The sequence below is a fragment of the Numida meleagris genome, chromosome 5 (genome assembly GCF_002078875.1).
Source record: "Numida meleagris isolate 19003 breed g44 Domestic line chromosome 5, NumMel1.0, whole genome shotgun sequence".
Classification (NCBI taxonomy): Eukaryota; Metazoa; Chordata; class Aves; order Galliformes; family Numididae; genus Numida; species Numida meleagris.
The window spans coordinates 35,109,404-35,128,894 of record NC_034413.1 but is presented as its reverse complement, the minus strand read 5'-3'; the positions used below and the strand labels follow the sequence as shown (position 1 = coordinate 35,128,894).

Here is a 19,491-nt window from a genome sequence, read left to right as displayed (position 1 = left end):
TTGGAACAAACCAAAGTGCATTCCAAGTAGCACACAAACAATATTGTGTATTTTAGTAATTACTTAGGCTTTATTTGTTTATTTGTTAAATATTGTTTAACTAGCTACTAAGCTTATAAATAATATCTCTAACTCACTTCTGAATTGAAGAAATGGCCTTAGTTTGCAGTAACATAAGGAGTTTGATCAGTGGTCTTTTAAAAAGTTTGTGTGAACTTTAAATGTTATTTATTTGCACTCAAGATGGTTTATGAAATGAAGGCAGCTCTTAAAGAAATAATAAGCGTAACAAGTATTTAGCATGGATTTTTTTATTTAAAATGGTTATTGTATAATTTAATTATAAACTTGTGTTATAGGAACTGTAGAAATGAAGAGTGTGGCAGATGGGATTTCAGAGGACAATGTTGCTAAACTGCAGGAGAAAGCTGAACCAGGACTTGTAGTAAAACAGAAAGGTAGGTAGAGTAAGAGCTTGACTGCCTTGGAAAGGCTGACTTGAGTGCCTTGCAGTCAGCCTTGAATCCATGCAGTTAAGCAATTTAAAGAGCATGATTTACACTTAATCCATCTGCTCCCTTTTATTTTATTCACATGTTGTGATTAATGTTTTGGTTTCAAAAATGCATCTTCCCTGATAAACCAGTTACCCTTGCATAGATTAAGGAAGGACAGAAGAATACAAGTTTTCAGTGGCCAATGCTAATGCTGTCCCAGGGAAAATGCACCTGAATCCCTTGGAACTTGTTCTGTAACTGCATGTTGCCTTTTTGTGCAGGTGTTTGAGAGTGTCACTTAATGTTTGTGTTTCGGAGGAATTTTGAGGCAAATTCCATCTCTGCTTTCTTATTTTTCCATTTTTTTTAAAAAGTTATATATGGCTCCCTAGACATACATGGTTAATGAGATATTTGTATCCAGATACAGCATACATGGAATAATAGAAGCAAAATGTAGGAGGAAGAACTGAGAGTGAAGGAAAAAACTGTGGTTTTATTCTCTCCAGATCCAGATGCACGAACAAGTTAGGGGAGTTGATACCACTGTCTTAGTTTCAGCTGAGACAGAATTGTTTCTTTCAACAGTGCCTGGTATGAATCTGTGTTTTGGTTCTAGGAGAAAAACAATGTTGATAACACACCGATGTTTATAGCTGCTGCTAACCAGGGCTGTACAGAGCCAAGGCCATTTGCAGCAAAGGGTCCAAGGAGCTGGGAGGGAACAAAATTAGGACAGCTGACTTAAACTGGACAAAGGGATATAACATCGTGCAGCCCGAGTTTGAAGAGGATGGGAGTTCATTTCTCTCTCTTCTGCTGACTGTGGGCTAGCTGGGCATCAGTTGAGGGTGGTGAGCAATTGCTTGTGCATCACTTGTTATATACATTCATATATATATATACTCTCAATAACTATTATCCTTTTCCTTTTCTCTATCTTAATAATAGTTTTATCTCAACCCACAAGTTCTGCTTTGGTTTCCCACCCTCCCCCCCACTCTAATTCTCTCCCCCATCCCACTTGGAAGAGACGGAATGAGTGAGTGACTGTGTGGTGCTGTGTCACCTGCCGGGTTAAACCACAACAGTCAGTTTGCTGCCCAACGTGGGGCTCAAAGGGTTGAGATAACAGCAGATCAGACTGGACTGTGTTAACACAGGGTTTTGGGGTAGTTTGGTAATTGCTGGTCATGATGTCGGCTTTTCCCTATTTATAGAGCTCTTTGAGAGTCTTCTCATGGAATTATATTCCTTCTTTCCCTAAATCTCAAGAGCTAGTTACAGTAGCTCTTGAGAACTTTGAATATCCATAGGCTGTTCAAATGAGTATGCTCCTATTGCTATGTCTTGAATGTATTTCAGGTTATGTTTAAGATTAAACTATTATTTAAGCATATCATCCAAAGATCTGCCCCAAGGCAGGATAGTTCCGAGTGGCACCAATGGCAATATTGTACCAACTGGGACTCCTGGTGGCAGAGGATGGTTACAATGGTTGCCATGTACATCTGGGATGTCAAAGGCTGTTTTCCAGTCCACCCGTGGCCTTTAGCCTCATAGCTGTGTCAGTCCGAGGAAATGTAGACAACTGGCCAAGACATTTGTGTGACCTTACACAACTGGGAGAAATTCCAGCCTAATTCCTTTTAATTTTTAGGAGTTATCTGATCTATTGGAATGCATCTATTATAGAAATAAAAAAATTGTATTCCATATTTCTCATTTGAATGTACAAAAGAGGAATACCTCCATGTTCATTATTGATTTGGATTGGATTCTCAGGTGGTATATAGTTTTCTCTGTTGGTTTTTATAAACATTTTTTACTGGCTAAAATGAACTTATTTTGCTGGGTCCTTTGTAGTAGTATTTCTACATTCAGTTTCAGTCATACATTCTGTCTCTGAGCACTGAGACTTTGAATCTTTCTGTTCTGCTTAATGAGCAAAACTTTAGCACTCAAATGCAGATTGCTGGAAGCAGTCACTTGTGTTTGTCCCTGTTCTCCTGGCTCTGGCAGAAGTTCTCAGTAAGAAGCTGGTGGTAGTTCTTGATGTGTTTTTCATGTCTCATTTAGTCAGACTGTTTGTAAGAAATTCATGTGACTTCTCTGAAAAAACAATGTGTTTGTTTTTTTCAGATGAATTTGCCAGTGACTTTGTAGTTACAGAGGACCAGCAGTGAACATATTTATGGATACATATTAGGATAGCTAAAAACTTCTATTAGAAATAAAACAGTACTTTTTAATAAATAAAGCCCTTCTGCAATTTAGTGAGTTTTTTTTTTCTCTTATGCTGTATACTAAAGCTTAAAAAAAACCAAAAAACTGTAGCAAAATACCAATTTGGTTGTGTTTGCGTGCTTTGAGTAGACTTTATTCAGGTAGTTTTTAGTTAAAAGAATACCAAAACACCATCTATGAAAGTGCTTTGTAATTCAGGTTAAGTGCTTTCCAAAGGGGAAAGAAACTCAACAACATAAAGTGGTCATAAACTATTACTTTTTTTTTTTAACTTGAAAATAAGCAGATCCTATGGGGAACATTTTGCAATATGTTACATGTAGTTATTGCAACAACCACTTTAATAAAACGTACCATTTCCAATTTCTTAATGCCTGCACATGACATTTTTTCCATCCCATTACTTCTGTTTGTGGGTTCTGTTCATATTAAAGTGATCCACAAAACCTTTCCTTCAACAGCAGATAATTGGGGCAGTGACGAACAGGGAGGGTGGAATTCTCCTTTCTACATTGTGAGCAGCATGTGTGATAGATGTCAAGATGCAATTAGAGCAAGAAATCAGCTGAAACCTTGGAGTTATAAGGCTTATAGAGTTGTGCTTTGTCATATGATGCAGTTCATTAACATATTAAAGTATAGTGTTGATAAGGCTTGAAATACTGTTGTAAAGAATTAACTTTGCATTGCCAACTTGACAAGTAAGCCACTATTACACTTTTTTTTTCTGTTAAATAGAAGAAGGTGCAGAGAACCTTGATCCTGAGAAGCCTGCAGTATCTGAAAATGATGAAGTACCCAGTGATATTCCACCTCAGGCTATCCAAAGGTTTGTTCCTGATCTTTATTCTGTGTGAGTGAAGCTCCAATGGTGTCTGGAGGTAATACAGTCAACTGGAAAATAGCAAGGAAATGTGGAGCAGTTTCTGCTTGTGGTACAAAATGATTAATATTATCCCATGTATGGTGCATTTCATTCGTTCTCATTTCCTTTTATAAAGAAATCTTTGTGTCTTGGATGTGCTCTTGTAACTCAAAAAGTGCTATGATGTAATCTTACTAAAGTAAGAATTATATGTGAGGAGTCTATTGAATCCATTGCATCACAAGCATTTCAGAAGTATAGCGTTATGGATAAGATGAACTTGCCTTTCAAATCCCAGTTTACTTTCTCTTTGCCCAGAAAAAGGCTACTGTAATTGTATCACTTATGAAAATATATATATATTTTTCCTTTTAATGCTATAATTGTAGTTATTGCTAGTTAACTGTGCTGTATCCAGTTTTTTTTTTTTTTAGTGAGACAAATTAAGAAGTGGTTTTATCCAAAATGATATTATTTTTGTTTAAGATCACACTTGTTAGGTTTTCCCAGACTCCTACTAGGACAGATGGTATTGTGATATTGGGCTGTACACTGGGGATGTTTCCATTGTTTTTATGCATTGACGAAGTTACTTGATTCATCTGTACATGCATGTCTGCTCCTTTGGGGAACATGTGAGCTTCCTTTTACAGCATAGGTGAAACGTCCTCTTTTCTTCTTGCAGACGTATTCCCCGTCCTAGCAGTGCAAGGCCAGCACCCCCCCGAGTAGTAAAACGTCAAGAGAGCATGGAGACCTTGCTTCCAGAAAGGTGAGGAATGTGAGAGATGCAGAGAAGACGTTGTTAGCTCTTATGCCACAGTATTTTAAGATTTTCTGTGCACCCTGTGCCAGTGAATAGCATCAGTAGGGATCACCGTACTGCTCATTGATTCAGGCCGGAAAAATTGAGCCTGCTCTATTTGTTTATTATTTCTGGAAATCCAGTATTTATCTAGAAGTATTATCCAGTGGCCACATCTGGAAGTTCAAAGTACAATTTAATATTTTTGCCACTGGGAACTTTGAAGCAGATAAGCTTACAATGTTAATCTTAACTATCAGCAGAAGGGATCTGTAAGGCATGCAGTGTATCTCATGCTCAAAAAAGGCTGAAACAGCCCCTTGAAACTATGGCCCAAATGTCTTACAGGTGATGTCAAATAAGTGCCGAGCACTAAAGTAGTGTATCCAAAAGGAATGGCAATGAAGGAATTTGGTGTGCTGCTTTATTTTATGGGAGGAGGTGAGGGGATAGATCTTAATGGGATTGGACTGATCCTAATAGGTTTTCATGTTTGTTTCGTCTCTTTCAGGAATGGTAATGGTAAAGCAGTCTCAAATGTGATCACAGAGCGGCAGGCTTTTGGTGATGATGATGACCAGTTTGTGGTGGAGGCAGCCTTGCCAGTGCCTGAAGTGCCAAAACTGGAAATGGTCTGTTAATATTACAAATTATAGAACCTTTTTCCACCCTTTGTGACATGCTTGTTTAAGTAGCTTCTAGCTGAATATGTTTTTGAATAGTTTAACATTATAGCAATGCCAAATATTTGCAACTAAAGCTCTCTCCCTGTATGTGTAGGAGCCAGAAGTGGATCTGGTTGAGGATGAAAAGCACGGTATGTTTGCTTTTGTATGTATTTGTATACATATATGTATAGAATAAAATCACAAGTTTAAACCAAGTGTTGAGCACTTAAAATGAGAATACAGCAGCAAAATACCTTTTGAGGGAGCAGAAGCTTGCAACTTTTGCAAAAAAAAACCCCAGCAAATATTTCTCAAATGAAGTCTTATATAGTTGAGCAGTGGGATTTACAGCTAATGTCAAATACATATTTTCTGTATGTCTCTCTGAGATAGGTGAAGGAGTTGGCTGGTCAAGGCAAGTTATAGAAAAACTTGTAGAAAAATTGATGGTCTGGTTCTTAACAATGTTTATGCTTGTGACCTCAGATATCTGACTCAGGGCCTTCAGTCCACTATGGCCACACTGGATTTTCATTTAGGCAGGCATAGTTCTCTGTATAAAAAAATTACTAACCAATTACTATCTATGTATACACACGTGCATGTGTGTGTGCGAATAGAGAAAAGACGTTGGAAAAAATAGATTAAAAAATATCTTGTATCTCAGTAATTAAAATACAACAGAATGCTGTTCATCTTGATTTTGATGTTATTGTCTTGAATGTTTAGAATAATATTTTTGTGCCAACCAGTGCTGAGAAATATCCTAATTTTCTCTAGGTGGACTTGTAAAAAGAATCCTAGAAACAAAAAAGGATTATGAAGCATCACAAAAATCATCAAAGACGACAGAGAAGGTAAGATGGAAATGGCCTTCAAGGAATTGTGAATATTAAATATTGTAATAGTTACCTTTTTCTCTCCTTTAACTGTTTTTTTTCCCATTTTTGATCAAACACTGTTTACCCGCATTAGTCCTTCAGTCCTTTATGTTCTCTGTTGTGCTTTCTTTCTCAACTTGACTTTTTGTGCTTATAATTTTATATGGAATTTCAGTAGTTTTCTTTAGCCTGTTCATTTTCCACAACAGTCTGCTGATTTCAGCTTTGCCGTACACCTTATGTGCCATACAGCCTTGCCTTGCAATAGGACATGCTCTACATTTATGTGGCTACATAATTATTGTTTCAATCTTAATTGTCCTCTGGTCCTATCGGCCATCAGTCATTATCATTACTTATAAAAAGTAGGGATCTCTGGTGCAGTTAACCATACACAGTATTTTCAGATCACCAGATGTTACCTTAGTAAAATCTAGCATAATTGAGTATTCCAGACTAAATCAACAAAATGATTAATAAAATTTCCCCAACCAGAAGGTGGGATAGGGAAATGGGAGGGAGGTAGGTCCAGAAAGCTGCTAGCAGTGATCACAAACCAAAAGCAAAATGTTGAAGGACCCTGATATTCATGTATTTCTTCCATAACTGGACTGCTCTTGCTCTTTTAGCCTTACACAGCTCGCGTTGTAAGAAGGCACAAAAGGCAGAGAGAGCATTTTGGATTGATTTTTTGATCCATTGGCCCTTTGGAAGGATTTTAAATAAGGAATGCAGTTCAGAGTGCTTTTACAAAAATACAGACGGATACATAGCATTTTGGAGAGGCAAGTGCTTTTCATGAGCTCTTAAATCTTCGGTTCCACTTGCACATCTCTTGTTAGGCTTATTCAGTATTTGTGATAGATGTATTGTGGCATGCTGCACTTTTATTAGATGCTGCAACTCAGACCTTAAGAATTAAGCTTTTAACAATGCTCTTTGAAATAGCTCTCTGAAATCAGGAGTAACTTTTGAAGCCTTGACCACTCTTTGCCTCTTTTCACTTTAACAAATATAGTTACTTGGCAATGAGTAAAGTGCGCAGCTGGAAAAAACAAGTCCCTGAGGGACTAAAACTCATGATGGACAGTAGACTGTTTTTAAAAAAAACTGATTTTATCTAGAACTTGTATGCTTTCATAATCGCTTCTGGCAATCTGCAGCAAAAATGACACAACTTTTTAGGATTGCAATTTTGGGAGGGTAAAATCAAGAAATCTCTTAAATAGAGACACTCCCAAATGCTTTAGTGGTAGTGAGTTATGCTGTCACGCAGGCCAGCCTTTTCGTTCCTTCCCCAACATGTGGAGAAAATGAGGAATGTAGATCAAGCCCATGGGGAAGCATCTTCCTGTCTCAGGTTTGGGATTGTCTGAGATTCAGGCCTGCTTGGCTGACCAAATTTCCTTTCATGTATTGCAAGGGCTGAGATTAAAGAAGAAAAAGAATTCTTCCTAAAATGGGAAAGCTTTCATTTTCTGCTTATAATCCACTTTGTGTAGATTCGGCTTTATTCATCTTGCTGAATGACAAACTATTTATTATAAATGTGCACCTTGTATTGCCTGTGTACTGATCATTTACATGCTCTTGGCTATTTCTAATGAGTGTCTGATGTGAATTAGTTCTGTCTCTATAGAGCTGTTTGGAGAAAGGAAGAGTTTAAAGATAATATTGCTCTGTTTATGCAGTAGCTTTATAGCTCATTACTGAAGTGCATGTTGAGCTGGCATTTTTGAGAAAAAGAGATACAGCTGTTCCTGGTTTAATAACTAGGGGGTGCTGTTCAATCATCAATCTCCAAATGAAGTTTTGGGATGGCAGTAGTAGTTGATTTAGTCATTCTTTTCTGCCAGTACATAACTGTATTGCAGGCTATATTGTGCTGTATTGCGTCCTGTCAAGTGAGCAATGGACGTAGAAAGGAACAATGGGGAGCATTTACAAAACCTCATGGATTTCACATTCTGGAAGCTTCCTCTGGTACTTATGCTAAATTTTCCCTTTTTTTCCCCCTTTTTTCACCCCTGAATACATCTAACTAAATAAATAAAACAATTCCCTTTTAACTCCTTAGATTTTTTTAAATGCACATTGACATCTGTGTCCTTGTACAATCATCGTTTAGTCCCACTGGCTATTTTCAGTCTCTGAAACACTCATTCTGTCCTTGTTTGCCTTTTGTTGCTTCTTTTGAAGCACTGATCTGTGTTAGCAACACTGATAATAGACAACTCATTCTGGAAAAACAAACCTGCTGACTTCCTAGCCCGTCACGTGAAAACTTGCACGCAGCAGTAAGCTCCTGGAATATCATCTGGTCTCACATCCGAGCAGCTGGCTGCTGCTGCATTTAGTCTCCTTGCTGCTACTGCTTTTCAAATTATATCGAAGAAGTAGTTGCGATCCAGAGAGGAGAAGCATAGTTTTCCTGACAGCAGAGGAAAAATCGATGGAAAAGATAATTAAAAATGTTCAGGGTTGGTGACTGGGACTTGACAGATGTAGCCCAGAAAACAGGAGCTGGAGAGATTGCTGAATTCTGAGAATTTATTTTAGAGGACAGAGATGCTGCGGTGCAGGAGAAAGTAAAAGTGAAAACTATCTTTCCTGTGTGGAGTTGTCCCTGGGAGTCTTTCAGGGACCAGACATGCTGAGGGTAGCAGGTAGGGGCTGGCACACCAAGCGTGGCCTCCACATTCCTGAGATCACAGAAGACAGTGATAGGAGTAACTCACGTGAGACTGGAGACCAGCAGTTCGGGAAGAACAGTTACTGGTCTGTGGGACCTTTAGGGGAGAGGCAGCAAAAGTAATTAAAAAGAAAGAAGAGTTTCAAGTGGTTTGTTCCTGCCAAGTGCTCTCTGCTTGCAAGTATAACCGAGTCCTGTTCTGTTGACGGGACTGTGAGAATGGGTCTGTGAGCTCTGGCCAGCATGTGGTGTTCAAATAGCCATGGGTTTTGTGCCAGGTCTGTGCCAGGCTGTACAGTCTGCTGGGAGCAGCACCAGTCTGAGACTTGACCGTTTCTCTCCAGACTGTCAGCTCTTTCATTTAATTGGTTTTCCACCAAACTCCCCAGAAGAAATATCTTCTACATCAGTATGCAACAGTATTCCAAAATGTATTTTGCAATGTAGAGTAAAATGTGATTACTGTATTTTGGAGAAGGATAATTACAAGTCTAGTGAAAGTTTGAAAGAATAATTCTTTGAGAAATTATACCTGAAGATGATTCGTGTGTCTGTCAGCAAGAATGTTTATCTACCCTGGTTTTATTAAACTATTCAATGTGTATAAAATAAATGAAATATTCTCCCAGCTATATTCATTACTCTTTAAAGCTGCGTCTTTCTGCCAGAAGATGAAGAGAAAAGTGGAGATATCTGTAATCTGAGCACTGGATCTTTTGGCTGATGCTTTATAACGTCTAATACAGCAATTAACTGATCAGTGGATCTACCTGAATTACTGTGAATTAGTCAATTAGAAATTAGTAGAAGTTGGTGAAGTAGTACTTAATAGAAATGTAGTACTTGTGGGCTCTTGGGGATGTCCCATACCTTTACTTCTAACTGCTGGTTGCAGAAGAGCATTTGTTTGTGTTAAAAACATTCATCTAAAACCTTCATTGTGCTGAGTTTCCCAAACATACATTTGCTTTTTAAGAAGTTTTAATAAAGAAAAAGACGAGAAAATCAAGAAAGACAGGGACTTTCATCACGTAGGTTTTGCATGTGCGGAAACTTAAAATAATATACACAATTTTCAGGTCAAACAAAAAGGTCAGTGTGGAAATACACAAGATTTCTGCTGCCTTGATTAGCTGTGTTCAGCCTAACAAATTTCTAAAAAGACTTCCTAAATATATTTGTTTAGAATCTAATCCTCTTCTGTTAAACAGAGACAGAAACAGATGGTACGTTTTGTGTTCCGCTTCATTTTTTTGATGCGTGGAAAGTGTAGGCAGGTTGTTAAATAGTTTAACCAAGTGGGATCACAGAATTCCCATCTTTCCCAAATATAGTTCATAGGCTTCGGAGAAGAAACAGATTTGAGGTTTGTGCTAGTAACAAGTGATATTAAGATAGCTTAGCACCTGGATAATATTAACTTCAATTGCAAGTGCTGTAAATCAAGTAGGTACTTCTAAGCTTAGAGCAAATAGAATAATTGCTGATTCTGTTTGTTCAGAGGTCTTCAGGTCACTGATTTTGTTCATTAATCCACCAGCTGCGCAGCACTGTGTCCTCACCCAATCAGTGCAAGCAGTAATGTGATGTGTTAACCATTTGTATTCATATCTCCCATCATGTCAGTGTTTTGAAAGGGCTCACAGTTTCTCAGCATCCCGCCAGTTTACATGTTGTAAGAAATGCTGACAGTGAGATTTAATAGGAATTACCTGCACAAGGGCTTTTATCTTTGTGTAACAGCTCTGGCTATGGTGATGTGATGTTAGCACAATGGTTATAGAGTAAAGGTGCAGGGAGAAATTTTTGGTGCAAGCATGCAATTCCTCAAAGAACTGCACCCTGCAGTCTGGTGGTGGACAGGCATTGTGGGAGCTTAAACTGAATAATTAATACTTGAGTGTCCCTGCTATTACCAGGAGAAAAAAAGGGAAAAAAAAAATAGTGCTCCTCGAGTAATTGTCTTAACAAGCTGCGAAAGTGGGTATGGAATTTTTGTCACTCTCATGATATTCTTGGTATAATGGCTGCTGTACTATGGCCTTTGTACACTAACACAAAATGTTCACTCCTGTGGATGTGGTATAAATACAACAGGAGACAGCAGATGGATATGTTAAACAGAAAGCATACATAGAAGTGCAGTGAGACAGCTGTGCTTTCCTAGGGATGTAAAGGATGCTGTGTTACCAGCTGTGTAGTAATGCCGTATTGTAGGAGAAGTACAGGTGATCTTCATGCATTTCAAGAAGGTTATCAGTGAGCTTGGCCAAGGTATTCTGCTGGGGCATAGGCTGGTGTGAAAGCAGTTGTCTAACACAAGGAACATGCGTGTTACAATTTGTTTTGAATAGAAAAGAGGCTGCTGTTTCAACAGAAAAATCGTGGACCCGCAGTTCTGACAGTGTGAGCAGAAAAGGAAAACAGGGCAGGACTGACACCCAATATGCCATTTCAGCTGACTTGATACTGTCTGCTATCATTAATTACTTCTGGAGTTGTCTCTTGGTGTGTGTGTGTGTGGTCAGACACATAGGATTCTGCATAGTATGCTGAATAGCACTCCAAATACATGAGGTTTTGTGAACTGACTTCTCTGCAAGAAGGCAAGCCAGCTCAAGGGGCTGAGGTGGGGCGTTTACATACATCTGAAAATTCCATCCTATTTTTTGTCTCTTGGTGTCTTCCAGCTCTGAAGCAGGTCAGACTCTGGTAAGTCTGATGGTAAAGAACATGGTGTCTCTGCTGCCTTGGCCTGCCAGTGAACTCAATACCTGGCATAAGCAGAAAAAGCATCCTGTTCATTTGAAATTATTTAACGTTTACTGTTTTCCCCTCTGTTACTGTGGAAGACTTTCTTAGGCGATCCCTAGTGGATAGTTACCATATACTTAAAATGCAAGCTCTGTAAAAACCAGGAAAAGAAAACACCCCTTATGATCAAAAAATATTTTGTACAGTAAAAAAGCCCACATTGTTATTTTTGCATTGAATGTATCAAAATTACTTGTCCAAAATGAAGTTTCTGTCCTGTCCTAGCTGTAGAAAGAGGTGGAAGGGAAATGGTATAGCTCAATAAAACTATGATTACTGGAGTCTGTTTCCATAATGGGACATAATACAATAGTTAAAAGGGGCTGTAGAAACTATTAACTGCTTGATGGATACTTGTTCTAATTTGTTTCATATTTAAAAACTGTTAATTTAAAAAAAATGGAAACAAAGGAGAAGCTATATAAAAGTAATCAAATGCTGTTCCTAGAAGTGAACTTTTTAAGCAGGGTGGGTGGGAGGAAATCATGCCACCTCTTTAACTCTATGGATGCCGGGCATTTCCCATACCCTCAGCAGCGTGGACATTGGAAGTGAATGTCTTGTGAACGATCCACTTTACGGAGCTGTGCACACTGGAACATTTGTACTAATTGCTTTAATGAGGCTAAATTCCACACAGGTAAATTCTGGCGGTTTCTGGAACCCTGCTGATAATTTCCCCTTTACTGATTAAGGAGAAAATTTCTGCTTTTTAATTTCTTACATCCCTGAATTCAAGTCCATGTTGTGTTCTGTTCAGACTGAGGTAATGGGAAAGGCAGACTTTTTCCCAGGAATCCAAAATAAACATTTATCTTGGTGCCTTACGGAAAACATGAAGGAAAGGAAGCGTGTTGGGCCTACAGAAGTGATACAGTCTTTTGCACGGGGATAATTTATTGATTCTTGGGCTTTTGTGAAAGGGGAGTTCATTGAGGTGTATGACCTAATTAAATAGACTGGAACGATTCTGATTCTGGCATTTTTCTTAAAAACTGTATATATCCTGTTACGTGTTTGTGCAGAATGAGCAAAGGTGGCATTCAGGACTCCTGCCACCCACGTTGATTGTTGTAATAAACCATCTGCCATAATTCTTAGTAATTTAATGGTGACCTGAGCGGATTTTAACCCATAACTGTAACTATTAAACAGAACAGACAGCATGGGGTTTGTTTTTTTTTTCCCTTAGCTGCCTATAATCAGTGATAGCTGGTGAAGATTGAGTACTTCAGCCTCCTGTAGACTGCACCAGTGTAGTGTGGCATCTCAGAGCAGAAGTGTGTGTGAAAAGAAAGAAAGGACTGATCATTATCTGTCCCTCCTCAAGCTAATAGCAGTGTGCCAGATGAGTTACTGGGGCCTCAGGTGTTGGGAAGGTTTCTTGGGAGCTTGGAGTTTAAGTGCTCCTCCTTGAAAGAAGGACACACCAAAATATTATTGCATGTTCCTACATCACTTATATTATGCGGTTTTGTGTTTCAAAGTTGCTGAGTTTCTAACCATCCTGTCAATGTACATTTTAAAGTCTGAATAGTATTTAATAGGCTTCTAGTGCTTGTATATTTCAGTACTTGAAATTTCTTAGGAACAGGCGAAGGAAAGAGGGAAGGGTTTGTTGCACGTAGGGTGGGAAACAAGGCAGGAGAACTTCTTCCCGGGAAGCTCTTGAATATCGTACAGCTCTGCCCTGCTGCTGAACTGAAAGTGATTTTCATACAGTGGGCTTGGGTTGTTCCAGACCCCCCTTTCTTTATAGACAACCCCCCGGTTTGATGTGGAAAATAGGGTACCATGGATTAAGCCTTCTCTATGGCTTTGGTGAAGCACATGTAGCAAGAACTTGTCTGGAAAAAAATGAGTTGCAGCAGAGAGCATGCAATCTGTGACCCTCCAGATTCGTTCATATACTGTTACTAGGTACAGCAAAGTAGGAGGAAACAAAATATTTCCAGGAAAGAAAGTCTTGCCAATGTCCAGTGTACATTGTGCCCTAGGAAATGTGCCCTGTGATCTGTGTTTTCAGGGTCAAGACATAAAGGGAAAGGGGCCTGGTGAAGCCAATTGGGATGCTGTTGGCTGTTGTGCTTAGAGGTTTGCTATGGAAGAGACTGAAGGGAGAGTGTCCCCTCAGCCCTGGGTGGCTGTGCTCTGAACGTGTCTGCTCACCAGCTCTCAGGATTAAATGGGTCAAAAATCAGTGCTTTCATCTGTGTGCTGTAAGGGATAGCAAGCACGTGGATGGCTCCGGAAAGCGTCAGAACAACAAGTTTTATGTAATATAGCATAATGAAACACCTGCTTCTGTGAGAGAGGCACTAGTCGCGTGAGAAGGAATTAAGATGAGTGTTATTTTTAACAGTTTAGCCAGCGCACACAAATTGACTTAGGAAGCAAAGGCCACGAGTTCACCAGCAGTTGTCACTTCAGGCCAGTTCCTTATTAAACGACATCAGCATTATAAAATCACAGTAAACTCAGAAGCCCTGCAGTTTTCAAGTGCCATGTGTGTGGTAAAACACAAGCATCAGACATAAGTAAATCTCAGCCTTCAAATCTTTAGAAGTATTTTTCTAAAATAATGTATGTCTGAGTTCATCAGTAAGCTGAGGGCTGCTGAAATGTGTTTGGCAGTAGTCCCTGCTGCCTCCAAACACAGCTGAACAAACAGCCCGCAGCTCGCACAGGAAGACAGGCCAGTGAGTAGGAGGGCAGTAAGGGACAGCATGGTAGGCATGATGTCCTAGCAAGAAACAAGCATACTGCCACCTCTGGGCTCATAGAGCTGCTAGGAACTGTACTTAGAAAGTGGTTGATCCTATGGTTGGGGGGGTAAAGAAAGACCTTTCTAGTTTTCTGGCACACATTACATGACTGAAATGACTTTAAATAAACTTAATGTAAAGCTTCACGTGTCTTAAAGAAAAACTCAGGTTGGGAATTAGACATTCAGGGCTCTTGGAAAGAAAGAAAAATCTGGTTGTTTTACCTGGGGGAGGAAAAAAAAAACGGGCTTCTCTTTAATGGCAGTTGTTGTTTCCAGGGAGGACTTTGCTGAAATAAGGTCATTAGGAAGTGTTAGTAATGTGGTCACTTTGCTCTGTTTATGGCATTGTTTTGCTCCTGGTGACTTTGCTGCTTTAATGTGCACTTTCCCTGTGTTTAAATTGCGGTAAGCTGGGAGCCTTCAGGAGACTGAGTGCACGGTCTGCAGGCTGCACATGAGGGAAGTGTGCACAAGACCAGATTAGTTTTGAGTAGTGCAGTTGACTGAGGCCACATCTGCAGCCTGCATGGTTTTACAAATACTGTTAACTTCAGGGCATGGAATAACTGCCATTTATTTTAGCTGTGTGGTGTGAAGTGCTATGACTAGGACCAACATTAGGAGCTGAAACTGTGGATAGAGCCAGAGGTGAGAGAGAAGCATCTTGAAGGGAGTGATTTTGAGAACTGCACTAAGGTGGCTGTGGAGCATCTAGTGCAGCTCCCAAGTAGCAGCACAATCCTGTCTGGAGCAGCTCCAAGGGGTGCTTTTGGTGCAGTAGCATAACATCATGACAAGGGATGCTTCTGCTTCTCCAAATGCACTGCTTTTCAGAGACCATAATCATCACCCTCTCAGTTCAGAGACTATAATCATTACCTTCTGGAGTTGAACATGACCTTTTTTCAGTGTGATGGGTTGAGACTTGCAGCAATATTGAGTAAATACCAATCCACAACGTCCTTGTGCCAGGAACTGGAGTGATGCCCCAAAGAGTATACAGCTGGAACACACAGGGGGAGGAGGATGGATAGATGGGTGGGTGGATGGATGGATGGATGGATGTGTGGTTTACGGGGTGGACATGTTGGCAGCCAGTGTCAGCAGCAGGTTGATAAAAAAGTGTTGTTCATTATTATGTGGGTATTGAGAGATTGTGTTTAATGATGCTGCGTTAAGCCACAAAAGCTTACCTTTCAGTATGTAGAAACACATGAAGTAAAACGTGACAGAACGAGGAGGAGGTCTCCCTCCAAAACCCCCTCCACACCCACTGCTCTGGGAATGATCATGAGAACATCAGAATGATGTCGTTTATGGGATCAAATACTAAGCTTTATTTTGAGTGCTCCTGATCTGAAAAGCAATTGAATGTTACTGATGTTATTGCAGTTTTCTAGCAGTTCTCCTTAGCAGTGGTGGCTTGGATATGGTACACACTCTGCTCATCTGTTTCTAAATGATTGCTTCATTTCTTCCCTTTCATTTCAAACTGTGACCACTGCGTAAGGATTTCTCCAGATACCTCATAGCTAGAAGTCCCTAAAACATTCTTCATTTGACACCTTGTGTACAACAAATGTTTTTCCTAATCTTGATGCTTTTCTTCTTATTCATCCTTTCTGTTAGGAGAAGTCTTTTGTATCAGAAGCAGCTAGGAAGAAAGAGAGAGACTTGGTAGCCAAAGAAATTGAGAAGTTTCAGGACTCTATTCAGACACTGTGCCGCAGTGCCTTTACACTTGGCAGGATCATGGACTATGTTCAAGAAGACATGGATGCCATGAAGAACGAGTTGCAGATGTGGCGGCATGAGAACAGACAGCATGCAGAAGCTCTGCAAAAAGAGCAGAGGTGAGCGTGGTCAGGGAAAGTCTGGTTTATCTCTCGAGACAGATCTGTTTCTAGGAGAGGAGAGAGTTTTATTCACTTTAAAATGCAAATGTGTCATCAGTCTCCCCTGTGGTTTGGTGAATTTTATTTGCAGTCAGAATTGTTTTTTGGAGTGTTAAAGTCTGAGGGTCTTTTCAGCTAATGTCACATGATGTACATGGCAGCAGCTATGCGAATGCTCATGTGAGATGAGAAGGCTTAATGTTTTGCTTTTTTTTTCTTACCACAAATATATCTGGAGTAATGGGGAGGAGCAGCTTAGTAGGCCCAGTAGGTTCTGAATTCCTAAATCACATTTGTGCTGTGTGTTCTGCAGCAGTATTAATAACAGTTGTTGTCTGTGCCTGGTTTGAAACCAACATCAGAAAGCCAGGAGAGTGAAGGTGACACGCTCAAGGAGGTCAAGCCTAGAAAGGGGCGCTTCAGCCTTACTTGCCTCACTAGTATGTCTTTTTATTCTCCTTGCAAAGAGAACTACCATCCCAATTCCATGTAATCTGATCTTAAAAATGATCTCAGATATTGAAGATTGATTTTACCTTCTTGGATTCCAATCTAGATAACTTGCTGCTCCATCAGTTGATACGCTTAATTCCTGCAGAAGCGAGTATGCCACCGAGTGGTATTTTTAGCTAAGTTTTATCTTGGTAGGTAGTGATGTGTTAAATGTTGGAAGTTTTACAGCTGCTGGCTTAGTGGGGCTGGGGTAGGAATTAGGATTTGGGTCCACATATAAAGCCTAATGATGTTAATACCTTGCACTTACATAGCACCTTCTATCCAGAAACCTTGGCAGACTTTTAAACTGTGGTTGGCCTCTGCAAAGAGAAAGGAAATGGCACTGGGCCTTATTTTACAGCTGGAGAAACTGAGGCACTGATCTGCTTGCCTTTGCCCAGACAACTTGAACCAGCTCTGGTGACAGGGAGCAAACCAGCATCACTCCAGCAGAGCCACTGAGCTCCCTTTCATGAGTTAGGACTGTCGCTGCATATTACAGCACTTCGCAGGGATTGGTGTGGGATCCTCATCAAATCAGTGCAATGCTACGGCTTGTCAGATCCTTCAGGGATGAATTACACGGTATCAGACATGAAGAAGACAATGCTTCCCATATGTAGTGGGATTTGGATGCGTCTTTGTTTTTAATTTTGCTTCTGTGAAAGACAGTTGAGGGATCCCATTAGAGAAATGTTAGCAGAAATTCTAGTGATATTTTTTGTTATTTATGCCAACGGTGTAGAAAGGAGGAAAAACTAAATAATTATGAGATGCAGACTTTAGCTGATGAGTTCTCACAGTGACTGGGTAATTCAGAATGACAGCAGGCTACTTCTGTCCATTGATTCCCTGGCTGCTAAGCGTTATGGAAAGGGGCACACTGGTTTTAAAGCCATTCACTTCAGAAATGTCAGTGTGCTAGTGGTTTATTTAGTGTCTAATTCCCGTTTATTAAATGTCCTGTTATTGTGGGATTGCCTGTCCGTGTCAGCAGCTAGTGAGGGGCCAGTTGTCTTGTACCTTGCCTCTTATCAGATGTCTACTTGCTGCAGCGTGGTGCTGCTGGCAGGCAATGCCGTGCTGCTGGCCTGCTGGCTTATTGGAAATAGCTGGTAGCAGGCCATCAACCTCTGCAGCAATTGTATTTGTTCCTCTGCAGTGTGCTTCTCTCTCCTTTAAACGCCTGTTGCAAGGCCTAGAGGGATGGCTGTTGCCATGTGCATCATGGTAAGATAAAGGAGCCCCAGTGAAAAGTGAGTGTTGTTCTGTTACACTCTGTCCTACAGAATCAAGTGTCACTTTGTCCCTGAGCCAGGCAGTTACAGCTCTTGGCTGGGTAAGTAAAAGAAGTGCTTGACACACACGCACGGTGGGGCAGAATAACTACATAGCCCAGAGATTTTAAGAGAAAAGCTAGATTAGACAAGAGATTACTGTTTCCTGTTGAATTGTTGGGGATTTTTTCCTGAACAACATTCTTCTCTGTGTTGTTAGCTTTACCTTTGTGCTTCTCATCCTAAACTTTCTTTTGGAAAGAGTGGGTGCAACTTCAATTCTTTGCAAACCTTTAAGTATTGAATGTACATTCTTGGAGGCTTAAGTAACCTGAAGCAGCATAACATTTCCAATAACATGACACTCTGTGTCTCTTTCAGCATCACGGACAGTGCTGTAGAACCACTAAAAGCTGAACTGGCGGAGCTGGACCAGTTGATTGAAGACCAGCAAGACAAGATCCGTGCTGTAAAAGCTAATATTTTAAAGAATGAGGAAAAAATCCGGAGGATGGTTCTTAGCATAAACCTGTCTTCAAGAAGGTGAAGAAGGGAGAAAAAAAAAAAGCCTCAGGACTGATAGACTGATATACCTACCAAATAAAAACTGAAATAGTGGAGAAGTAAAGATACACCTTGTTGGGATGTAAAATGGTTAGGGACCAGAAGCCTATGAGTTATATAAAATCCTGTTATCACATTGATCTTTAGATGTTGATATTACTGAGGATAAAATTATGTCCATTTGAATGCTCAAATTGCAGAGCTATTAAAATAACTGTTACTCACTTGCCAGGTCTTCACTGCCCTCCTTCCCTCCGTAGCCTGTTGAGCTCTGTTTCTGAGCCAGTTCTCTGTGCATCTCCTTCTTCCCTTTGTATCCACCGAGTTTACTTTTCAACATGCTGTCGTGAGAAATGAGCATGAGATGCTTTTTTGCCCCCTGAAAAAAAAAAGTTCCAAATTTCTACAGGTCAAGGGGTTCCTGAATTTTGTTTGTTATTTACACATCTTGCAAAGTAAGCTACAAAAAATGCCACAAAACCAAGAGTTAAAGCCTTGTGTAACTTGCAGTTCCTTGCATCGTTACAGAGATGATGTCATGTTTTCAGAACTATCGGGAATCTTATTAGGAAGGACTGAAAATGCAATACAAGCATCACCGTGTAAAGGAGCAGCAGTACTTCATCTGCACAGGTGTAAATCCCATTTTTATTGCATATGTTCATTTGGAAAGGATTAATTTAAGTACCTGTTTCCTCCCAAATGCATGTTCCTGTAACTTTTTGTATGTGAATAATTCCACTGATTTTTTTTGTTTAACTGCAGATGTCTGTACTGTTCTCCTAATGACCTCTTGAGTGTACTGCACGTTAAGAGTCCAGCTTTAGTTATTCCTAAATCTGCAAAGTGTGTTAGCATAGACACAACTATATGACACTGCACTGAGCACAGAGTGCTTTAGTCCCCTGCAAGGCTGTTCTCTCAAGATTTTTACAGTGTGTGAGTACATCTACTCCCATGTTGTTTGGATTATGCATGAAGTGGTGGTGTCCTTTTTCCTTCTTTTGTTGGCAAATCTATTTCT

General features: G+C 40.0%; 2 protein-coding genes across 8 annotated transcripts in view; one reads left to right on the top strand and one right to left on the bottom strand.

Moving 5' to 3' along the window:
• LOC110399671 overlaps positions 1 to 18,807 on the bottom strand; it is a 48,933-nt gene extending 30,126 nt beyond the window's left edge. Inside the window, exon 1 of the mRNA XM_021398763.1 lies at positions 18,693 to 18,807. Coding sequence (XP_021254438.1) covers positions 18,693 to 18,807 — 115 coding nt within the window. The remainder of the gene's footprint in view (positions 1 to 18,692) is intronic.
• TRAF3IP1 (TRAF3 interacting protein 1) overlaps positions 1 to 18,959 on the top strand; it is a 38,251-nt gene extending 19,292 nt beyond the window's left edge. For 3 of the 7 annotated variants that reach the window (XM_021398922.1, XM_021398920.1, XM_021398926.1), the window contains 8 exons: positions 360 to 458; positions 3,483 to 3,573; positions 4,295 to 4,381; positions 4,926 to 5,046; positions 5,195 to 5,231; positions 5,863 to 5,939; positions 15,866 to 16,089; positions 18,285 to 18,959. In XM_021398922.1, the coding sequence (XP_021254597.1) occupies positions 360 to 458; positions 3,483 to 3,573; positions 4,295 to 4,381; positions 4,926 to 5,046; positions 5,195 to 5,231; positions 5,863 to 5,939; positions 15,866 to 16,089; positions 18,285 to 18,450 (902 nt within the window). In that variant the 3' untranslated portion in view covers positions 18,451 to 18,959. The remainder of the gene's footprint in view (positions 1 to 359; positions 459 to 3,482; positions 3,574 to 4,294; positions 4,382 to 4,925; positions 5,047 to 5,194; positions 5,232 to 5,862; positions 5,940 to 15,865; positions 16,090 to 18,284) is intronic. The other 4 variants (XM_021398925.1, XM_021398924.1, XM_021398921.1 and 1 more) reach the window with 3 other exon arrangements.